The 10,653-nt window shown below is 43.5% G+C and overlaps 1 protein-coding gene across 1 annotated transcript; it reads left to right on the top strand.

The window, feature by feature from the left end:
- Positions 1-3: 3 nt before the first annotated feature.
- Positions 4-9,529, top strand: DDX51 (DEAD (Asp-Glu-Ala-Asp) box polypeptide 51; the record flags this gene model as incomplete). The annotated part of the gene is made up of 15 exons (XM_010290240.1): positions 4-292; positions 684-925; positions 1,053-1,203; positions 2,622-2,767; positions 3,106-3,177; positions 3,367-3,473; positions 3,983-4,091; positions 4,715-4,860; positions 5,559-5,757; positions 6,401-6,516; positions 6,603-6,719; positions 7,700-7,801; positions 8,275-8,338; positions 8,554-8,688; positions 9,503-9,529. Coding segments are annotated over 15 exons (2,022 nt in total), but the record flags the coding sequence as incomplete, so codon positions are not given.
- Positions 9,530-10,653: the final 1,124 nt, after the last annotated feature.

Below are 10,653 nucleotides of genomic sequence, written 5' to 3'. Positions count from 1 at the left end.
AAGCAGCAGGAGGAGCAGCCCGACGGAGGGGAAGGTCAGCTCTCCGGAGGAACCGGCCCGGGGCTGAGCCCCGGGGGTGAACCCGGGGAACGAAAAAGAACGGGGAAGCGGGAGAGTGAAGAGCAGTCCTGTGCGGGAGGACAGAAGAAGCTAAAGAAGAAACAACAGCCTCGCAGGGCCTCTGCAGAAAGGGCGGATGCTGAGGAGGCAGCAGGTGGCAGCACTCCATCGAAGAAAAAGAAGAAAGAAAATGGAAGAAAATCGGAAGTCTCTCAGGAGAGGACCGAAGCAGGTAACGATAAACTGGCGTTACTTAGGTCGACAGTTCTCAACAGAGAAGTAGATGCAAGTTGCCTTTTGAGTAACTTGCTGAATTTACCTGATGGTAAATTTTGTTTTCCTCCACTTAATATATTCCCAAAGTAATTATTTTTTTTAGGGGAAAGCTCCATATTGCAAACTTTGAGGATCAATTTAGTGTAAAGGAAGGAGGAAAGCACGTTACCTCTGTCTGCAGTTGCTTCCATACCCACAGAGAAATATTTGGCTTTTGCACTTGGATTTAGGAAGAAAGACCAGCTTGCAAGTTGTTGTTGAAGTCCTACGTTGTAAAGTATTCCCTACATCCCTTTTCTGTAGCACATTCTGACCATAGGTTTATATTCCTGTTCTCCAAATTCCAGATTCTGAAGAAGATGCCAAACAGGAAAACAGAAGCAACCTTAAAAATAAGTCTACTAAAAGGAAGAAGAAGGATGAGGAAACCGAGGGAGCTGAAACAAGGAAGAAAGAGAACAGTGAAAGGGCTGAAGGAAATCAAAGCGCAGAGGAGGAGTTGTCCTTAGCAGCCTCAAAGGAAGAGGCAAATCCTCCCCCCTCCAGTTTGGTGGTTCTTGGAGACTACGACAGAAAGCCAATGCAGAAGGTAACTCGCGTGACTGAATTTTGCTGATGGTCAGGAAGGAACATGTATCTTACCAGTTTATTTTATAAATGGCATTGCTTGTTTGATGACAGAAATGCTTTGTTACTCTCCTTTTCCCCCATCTCAGGTTCAGCCCTTCTTACCACAGTGGCTTGCTCAACCCAAACTAGTACAAAAACGTATCAAAGATAATCTAGTTCCAATCGAAGATGTCCCAGGGATTCATCCCCGGCTGCTGAAAAAGCTGCAAATGAATGGGATAGAGTCCTTTTTTCCAGGTACGTTCATAGTGCTTTTGTTTCTTTCCGAATTGACCTGTGAAGTTCTTGCAGTCTGTTTCTGTATATTTTATGTAGTCAGTGAAGTGAAATATAGAACAAAACCAAGTCTAATGCATCAAAGTGATTGTACCAATTTTAACCCTTCATTTTCAAAGCTTTATCTAGACTGAGTAATTGAAGTCTGTTTTCTAGTAAGAAATGCAGCTCCACAAAGTATGGTGGCTTGAAGTAATAGCTCAGCTGCGAAAAGAGTGAGGTCCTATTTTTTCCCCCTTATCCCAGGCATGTGCTTTAGTTCCTTATCTGCCACCATCTCTGCTTCTAATCACACCTCTCTGGGAACCTGTTCAACTCGTTAAAGCAGCAGAAAACTGTCGAAGCAAAAAAAGCTGTTGGTTTTCCATTGCTCTACCAGTTTTGCAGACAAGTACAATAAATGCCAGCTCCTAAATAAGTAGAAAGCACAGCTGGAAGCAGGGATAAGGAGAGGAGAAGGTGAGATCTCTGACCTTCAGCAAATTACTTAGTCCAGCTGAGCCTGGAGGCTTAGACTGTATTAGAGACTTGCCAAGGTTATGTTGGAAAGCCAGCACGTGTCTTCTCTTTTTAAGTATTGCTGTTACATAATGTTTTAATGTAAATGCTGTTGCTTATTTTGTCCTGGAAGATCTTAACAGGCTCCTGATTGCAACTTCTTGTGTTTTCTTATAAAACAAGTTCAGCTTACGGCACTTGGTAGTAGATAAATGGAGCGGTGTCATGCTCTGTTTGGTAAAGACGGTGTCCACTGAAGTCATACATTGTATGTGTCACTGAGTAGTATGGTCTTGTCACTGAGGTAGATCCCCTGGCTGCTAAACCTTATAGATGAACTGAAGTTGGCCAGTTTGTCAGGGCTTGTCATGGGGCAGGGAAAGGAGAGAGTTCGTGGATGATAGTGAAAGCTGTTGTCTGTACAGGACTGTTTGCTTCAGTCCTTGTGTAGTCTTCTGCAGCAAACTTGAATGACTCCAAAGCCTATAAGAGTTGTGTGTTTTATTTTTATTTCTGCTTCAAGACAACTATTCATAGGTTTTAAATCCGTCCAGTGCCATCCTAATATGAGAACAAGAAAACAGATAAGAGTTGAAAACAATATTTAACCCAGTGACATGCTAGCTGAGCACTAGAAATAGCCGAATTCTTGGAGAGGGAAGTCTCTGTATTCAGAGCTAAGCTCCCACGAGTGAACAAGATCCAGGTAAAACCAGATAGCATCTCTATTAACAAGTGGTTTTGACTTTTTCCTGTCTTACGACTATAGCAACAACACTACATATGTGGAAACAGATTCATTGTTTACAACTGCTTTTCTGGATACACTGATTTCAGTCCAGTTAACTTTGTAGTTCATGTTTGTTTCCGTTTTTGTTCAGTTCAGGCAGAGGTGATTCCTGCTATTCTACAGAGCGCATCCAATGGGTATTTGATGGGGCAGGGAGGATACCGCCCCAAAGACATCTGTGTCTCGGCACCTACTGGCAGTGGTAAAACCCTGTCTTTTGTCATACCCATCGTACAGGTGAGTTTACCCCCAGTGAAATATCTTTAGGGAAAATGCCGGGGTTACTTTTGTTCAGCAGAACTTGGACTTAGAAGGTGGTCAGAAAACCAAGGAATTTGTCGTTGCAAAGCAGCAGATTTTTAGCTCAGAGCTGTCTGTAGGGGTCCCCTTCATCTCAGCATCCCACTCCTTTTCTCAGGCATAGCTTGAGGAGTTGGGAGGGTGGATGTGAGTAAAATGTAAACACAAAACTCCATGAGGATGTGTCAAGCCCATCTCTTCTCACTAGGTTAGATACAAGAACCCCCTTCTCTCCCCACTGCTTTCAGGAACTCATTTGGCCTTTGTTTTGGCAGGTTCTGCTAGATCGAGTAGTTTGCCAAGTACGAGCTCTGGTTGTTCTGCCCACCAAAGAACTGGCACAACAGGTATGTGGCTCTTCACCTTCTCTCTGAGCAGAACTGTGCCGAGGGGAGGGCTGGTGCAGTCGATACTTTGCTTGGCTGTTCTTGTGAAGCAGGTTGAAGACCCGTCAGTGGAGTTGATGTTGTTAGTGTAATGGAAAGTATTACTTTAACTGATTTTTTTGGTGGCTAACAAAGCCCATCTCTTTCCAGGTGAGTAAAGTGTTCAACATTTACACTGACGGGACAGGTCTGAAGGTTGTTTTGATTACTGGCCAGAAATCTTTCGCAAAGGAGCAGGAGATGCTTGTCCAGAAAAAGTAGGTTAAAAGGTCTTTTGGTAAGATTTATAGAGATTGTAAACTATTTAACCTCAGTCAGCAGCGGTCAAAATATAGGCTGTTACATCACACCATCATGGAATAATGATTTCAGATAGTAGGTTTATATGCTAGACACTAGTTCTTTGTCCAAGTGCCTGCTACTGCCCCTTCTTTGGGAATGTTACTAGATTTTGAGGATTCTTCACTGGCTGAGTAGAATGCAAACATTTACCTTATAACACAGGTACAATGATTTTGCTGCAATTAAGTTTTTTTGTTAGGAGGAATGATGAGCAACACCCTCTGTTTAAAATGAGGCAGTACAATGGAGAGTAGGGTTTAGTGTCCAGCACTGCCTTTGCGTGCTCTCCAAAGTAATGTTTGAACTTTACTATTTCTCAGTTAATTGAATAGTAGGAAAATCTTAAGGTCTGCTGACCAAGGATCTCTGCTACATGCTTTATGGTGTAGGGAGGAACTTAATGATGGGGTGCTTGTTCTTTCAGAGTGACAGGCTACCGCAGCCTGGCTGATATTATTGTGGCTACACCAGGGCGGCTCACAGATCACATTAGCCAGACCCCGGGGTTCAGCCTGACACAACTTCGCTTCCTGGTGAGTCAGCTCCACAGGTCTCCTATCTTAGTGCAATGTCTGTAACAGCTGTTAACTCCTGCTTTGTTCTTGCATGGAACATAAATACATCTCTGTTGGAACTGTTGTAGGGGCCAGATTGCTCAGGCAGCAGTCTCAAGATGAGATATTTTCTTCCAACTCGTGACACCCAAGCATCCACTCACTTCCCCTTCTTTCTTAGCCTCTTGCAAACACAAACTCAGAGCAAAGTCTTACTGGTCGAGGTCAGGGTAAATTACCAGGCTGTAGTAGCTTCCACCTTATGGGAGTCTGTGCAGAGATGTAGTTGCAATCTTATTTAGGATATGGAGATTTTTATCTCTTATTTGGAGACATGGATTGGATTTATGTGCAAATGAACTTGTGTGTAGTTTGGGTGTCAGGCTGGCTACTGCACCACTGAAGCACAAGCAAAATTCAGTTTTGGGGTAGAAACTTCTGCCCAAGTTGAGGAAGGATGGGCAAAGAAAGTAATTCTATTGACTAGAAGCTTCCATTGTTTTACATTCTGGCTCACTTCTTATAGATACAAAAGGAAAATAAAAGCTTCCTAGTGCTAGACAGTGTTTAACAAGTAGTGTTGCTTGTCCTCGTGAATTCAGATTGTAGATGAAGCTGACCGTATGATTGATGACATGCACCAGAACTGTCTGAACCAAATTGTCAAAGCTGCATTCCAAGTAGAAAATGACTCTGGCTCCAACGTGCTTTTTCAGAGGACCAAACCAGGGCCTGTAACAGCAGCCAGGTAAGTTGCAGAATGCATTTCTTTGAACTGGTAGCACAGACATCAGCACTTAGATGTCACTGCTCTGCTTCACAGTACTCTCTCACAGGCACTCCCAAAGCTTACTTACTCTGAGAAGAGTCTGCCAAAGGCAGGCATCTTCTTTTTTCAAAGCTTGAAAAAGCAGGCAGTGAACAGCTGATGATAGAGGATGTCTTTTAGACTGAAGCCTAGGTATTGTATTCTCCAAGCTTTCCTTACTAGACTAAAGGAGCATCAAAAGAATGCACAACTATTGCAAGTCTGTTATTCATTTGGACAGTAACTATAGTAATGCCCTCTAGCAAGCTGAATAATGGATTTGAAGGAAAACTCTTGGAATTATCTATCTGCAGCTGCTGATAGAGATGTGTCAGAAACTGAGGTCAGCGACCAAAGGAAGGAAGCAACTAGAATGAGGAGACAGGTAACTAGGCTGCAAGGATGTGTGCACAGGTCACAGATGCAGGTTGTGCAGTTGGTTGAGAGCACTGATCCGTTCCATCTATGAACTCCGTCATAAAACAAGGGTGGGAAAGAACCTACAGACAGGGCCCAGAGGAGGAGAAGAGCATCCAAAAGAGTTAATTGCTTCCCTCATAATGTTATCTGAAGGCACTTGTGGAGGAACTCCTTTGCCCCATCTTCAAAGCTCAGTTTCTTTGTGCTGTGTATTTCAGCTCCTGCTATCCTCAGATACCCTTACAGAAACTGCTGTTTTCAGCCACACTGACCCAGGACCCAGAGAAGCTGCAGCAGCTGGACTTATTTCAGCCTCGCCTCTTCACGTCTGTCTATTCTGAGAAAAAAGCACTTGGAGATGGAAGAGAGACTGAACAAGATACTAATAAGAAATACACACTCCCCGAGGGGCTATCGGTATGACATTAATTCTCTTGAATAAATTAGACTTGAAGATTTGTTTAACTCTGGAGTATCGTTATGTTTTTACCCTGTGAACAGATACGTCTTCCCTATGGTTCCTTGCATTACGGAGGTGCTGGGCAAAAATGGCTTAGGATTATTTGTGACCCAGAGAGCTCTACCTTTGCACATTTTTCTCATTACTTAGTGTTCATTTGATTAAGACTGGGTTGTTTGTTTTTTTTTTTAAACCCCCTTTATGCAGGATTAAGTTTACCAACAATGGGGAGTGGCGATATGAAGTAATAATAATGTAGTAGCACTTACCAACTGTCCATATGTATGACATGCATTTCAAGGCATGTAGATACGGGTCACCCTGTAGACAAGAAGGCAGTGTATGTTTTTACTTGCCATGGAGAAGTGAGAACATTAGAACAACACAGGTCTCCTGTCTCCACCTTGTGTTCTATCCTCCCAGCCTGTAACTGTGACTTATGCTAAAGAGGGTGGTGTTCTGGGGTCGGGTTTTGCTGCTGTTAGTCAGCTGTAAAACATCCAAGCCTATGCAGGTCATGAGCAGGTAGTGAGTTTCAGAGAAGATAGTCTTGGCAAGAAGTAACTTTTTTCCTCTGAACTTCTTCCCTGTCGACTGCAGCAATGTTATGTGCCTTGTGACCTGAATTCCAAGCCTTTGCTCCTCTTGCATTTCATGCTAACAATGAAATTTACCCGTGTGTTGTGCTTTACCAACTCCAGGGAAGCTTCTCACAGGTGAATATATTAATGAGATCCCTATAGTAGGTCAAGTAATGTTACAGAGATAATGAAGTGACTGTTTCTATCCCATTTACCGACAGATTGTGCCTGCTGATTCAAGCCTTTGGTGGAGTCTCTGTGGCTGAATTTTCTTCTCGGTTACCTCCAAATGAAAGACAGAGAACCATGAAGGAGTTTGAACAAGGAAAAATACAACTGTGAGCATCTTGAATGAGTTTTATGCATGTCTTCCAACATAGCTTTTCATGCTGGAAAATGCCTAGGTGGAACAAGAACACAGTTAAATGGGGTCCTCTGTAAAACTGTGCGGGAACCAACTTGCAGAATGGGTGTGAGACTTGGACTTGTGACTTTTGAATTGTTTACCCTGTTCTAATCTAGTTGTGATCTGAATTTCTGCGTGTTATTTTATAACAAGCAGTAATAGATTTAGTAATAATTTAATATAAATAAATAATAATTTAATAATAATAGTAATTTAGTAATAGATTGCTTGTTCATACTGTTGCCCGAAACACATACACTTCTGAAAATCTTAAGTTTATTGTGTGTGCTTGGTATCTGGCCCTTGTTGGAAGAAAATGGATGTTGGTGCTAGAACTACATATATATTTATCAGTGCTTCCTACCAAAGAAATCCCTGCTCAGACTGGCATACAGATTTACTTCTATCCGTGTGTTTGATTTGCTTTGTGATTTTGGTAGCTATGTGGGATTGGATCTGTGGAATGTCTCCGAGAGGATGGTAAATACTTACTTTCTGGATTTTCTTTTTATCCAAACCCTGTGTTTAAATTCATCCTTGACTACTGGAATTTCGCACCTTGCTGTCTGTGTTCGGTGCCTTTATGGAATGTTCAGATAGCTTACAAGTTTGTAACCTCCAGTGTGGTGGCAGCTTGTCTGGCTTAGTGTCGCGTGCTTGGAGAACCTGGAAGCACCCAGTAACTTTTCATGCACAACAGTAGGTGACAAGTGTGTAGCGATGCATGGCGGTCTGCGGGCAGCTAATGACGCCATGACAATAAGGAGTGACTTACAATGCTGCTGTCGTGCTCAGTGGTCAGGGGCTGGCCACCCAGTTTGAACAGAGTTTAACAAGAGTTGTGCTGTGTTCCACTTGTGTGTGTAGTGCAAGAGGTGTTACCTGAAAATGACAATATATATTTAAAACCAGGTTAATCAGCACAGATGCCACTGCAAGAGGGATTGACGTTAAAGGAGTGAATTATGTAATAAACTATGATGCACCTCAGTTCATCAGGACATATGTTCACCGGTAAGACAACCAGGAACAAAAGGAAGATGTTTGAGCTTGGCTTACTTTGAAATATTTAGCAAAGGTGATATGCACTTACAAGGGGGTTTAGCTTTGGATTTTTTATTTAATATGCAAATACTTTTCTTATCAAAACTAGGCCCGTAGCATCACCAGAGTAATGCAGTATTGAAACAGAGAACTAGCACTCTGTTACAGAAAATGTCTTTTACAGGAGCTAGAAATACTGTCCTGGACACCACCGAGTATTTGGTTTCTAAATGTTTAGAAAACTGCAGTGGCTCAGCAGCTGTGAATGAGCCCTGGAAATGTTCATCCTTTGTAAGATATAGCTGGTCCTGCTGTACTAACCTCAAAAAAAATCGTAATCAGACTTTCTTAAATATGGAGAATTTCAGAATCGGACTCTTGGAGCTGATGATGGCAGTGACTATGTGGCTAAACTGACTGGTTGCTATTTTTTCTGTTTTCAGAGTTGGAAGAACAGCTCGTGCCGGAGAAGTGGGCATCGCTTTCAGCTTGGTCCTTAGAATTCAGGTATGTTGTTGGTGTGGGATTAATTGGATTAAGGGCGCATGGAGAGCATAAGGAGGATGAGGTTCATGCTACTTCCCACCTTTTCCAGTCAGCTGAGCTTTGTACTTGGAAACTTTGAATTATTTCCTGACTAGGCAGCACGTTCCAAAATGTGCTCATTTTCTAGCTGATAAGCAGTGGGATACCTCATCTCCTGTGTCTGTTTTGTTATGCAGGAACGTAGGTTTCTGCGGATGTTGAAGGATGCTGGCATCCAAGACATAAAGAAGCACCCGGTGAAGGGCAACTCATTAAAGCCGTTGGTGCAGCAATATGAGGGAGCTCTGCGTAAGCTTGAGAAGACAGTCAAGGTAATTGAAACAGGTGGACAGTTTATTGCAACTCATGACTAGCACAACAGCACAACTCCAGGATCCTTTTCGTTAACTGAGCCATTCCATTTCAGTGTGAAGGCAGCATTTTTGGGTACATCATTATGAAATACTAAGAAAGGGCGGGGAGGGGAGAAAGAGGTTTTCTGTTGAGAGAAAAGTAGGCAGCATCCCTGGAGGTGTTTAGAAGATGTGTAGATGCAGCGCTAAGGGATATGGTTTAGCGGTGGACTTGGCAGTGTTAGGTTTATGGTTGGACTTGATCTGAAGTGTCTTTCACAACCTAAATGATTCTATGATTCATGGTGTTTCCTTTTCTATTCTCCCTTTCTTTTTGCCTCTGGAGCTGGGATTTTGGCAACTACCCAGAGACAAACAAAATGCCGAAATTGTAATGACACAAGGTTTAGAGTTTAAGGCTGACTGACACGCTGACTAGAAGTTGTGTGTTCCAAGCCAGGAAAGCATTTTCTGCAGGTCCTCCTTTATACACCGGTGGAAAGGTTGGGAGCTTTCAGACAAAAGCCAGGTAGCATTTAACTTGCCAGATGGGTGAAATAGGCGTCCATAGTAGACTTTCTGTACTGAATGATTTGGGCAAGTGTTTTGTGCTCTAATTGGAGAACTCCTGACAAACATACGTCCTTGAAAAATGATGATTTTGAGTTGCAGACTAAAGATGTTTGAGAACTGGGCCACAAAGGATTATTAAATTGTCCCATTGCTCCCCAAAGCCCCTTCTGTGTGACTCATGGGCATTTTCAGTCACCTTATCAACTTCAATTTTGAACAGAACGAGCGAGCACAGAAACGAGCCTGAAGGAATGGAAGCTGAGGAGGTTGTGTTTTGTGCCCCTGAAGCTGCTGAGTGGGATAGGTCATGAACGACTACGCAGCATGACAACCGTGAGACCTGGTCCCTGAATGGAGCTGAATCGTTGGCTCCTCAACCTGATCGTGTCCAAAGTCAGCTGTCCCTTTCGTGGACAATGTGAACAGTTCAGTTACTGCTTTTAAAAAAAATAGTAATTTTGAGATGCAGTTGTGTTGTAGAGGACTTTGCATCATATCTTCTGGGCATATGTAAAACTACCACCAGTGAAGAGAAGAGCCATTTTGCAGCTCTTGAGCATGGGCCCGATGGAGCTGCTGCTCTCCAAAGGTGAGGGCTCTGCCCTTCTTGCCCATGAACTAATGGTTCTGTCTTTCTGCACAAGCAGCTGTATCTGCAAATGCATAAACACCTATACAGTGCCTATAGAAGAAGCATGTTTGAAGAGCTGCTCTAGGCTGAAGTGACTGCCACTTTTAAATAAATGCTATATATATATTTTTAAAACAGTGTCTAATAAAGGTTCTTGGTACAGGGATGGAGATCGTGTTGAAGGGATTTTTCACTTCTATAGTCTTGAGCCTTTCTTCTTGTTTTCTTGCCTGCGTTGTATCCTTCCAATGTTGAGTACCGGTGGTAACAGCAGGTATTATCAAGTTTAGGTTGGTGTTAATGGACTGAAAGGAATGTACTGAAGTTGGCTACTCTTGCTGCAAACCATAAACATTGTTTGACATATGCCACTGGTATTTTTAGCTGCCCCTGGCAGCTACGGTGTAGCTGCAGCCTGCAACTAGCCTCCAAGACCTTCAGTGGGAAACACCCCAGCTCTGGCTTATTGTTGTGTAAAACAGACTAGAGGTACGGCAGGCAGCAGGATGTTACGGGAGCGAAACGCAGGGCTGGGAATCCTGGAGGGATGGGTGCCAGGAAGGGTGCTTGCATCGTGTGGGGATGGCAGCAGCGCGGGGTGGTTTTCGGGCAGCCGAGCAGCGTGCGTGTTCCTCGGGCGCGCCTGCCTGCTCCCTGCAGCAGTTCTTGGCTGGCAGGGCTGCCTGGGCCGCTGCGAGAGCGGCAGAAAGGGCGAGTCCCGGTAACGCGGGAGCTGTCGG

This window comes from Phaethon lepturus, unplaced genomic scaffold (assembly GCF_000687285.1).
Source record: "Phaethon lepturus isolate BGI_N335 unplaced genomic scaffold, ASM68728v1 scaffold51796, whole genome shotgun sequence".
Classification (NCBI taxonomy): domain Eukaryota; kingdom Metazoa; phylum Chordata; class Aves; order Phaethontiformes; family Phaethontidae; genus Phaethon; species Phaethon lepturus.
Note: the sequence above shows the minus strand (reverse complement) of the source record. Positions and strands in the feature narration are given on the sequence as shown.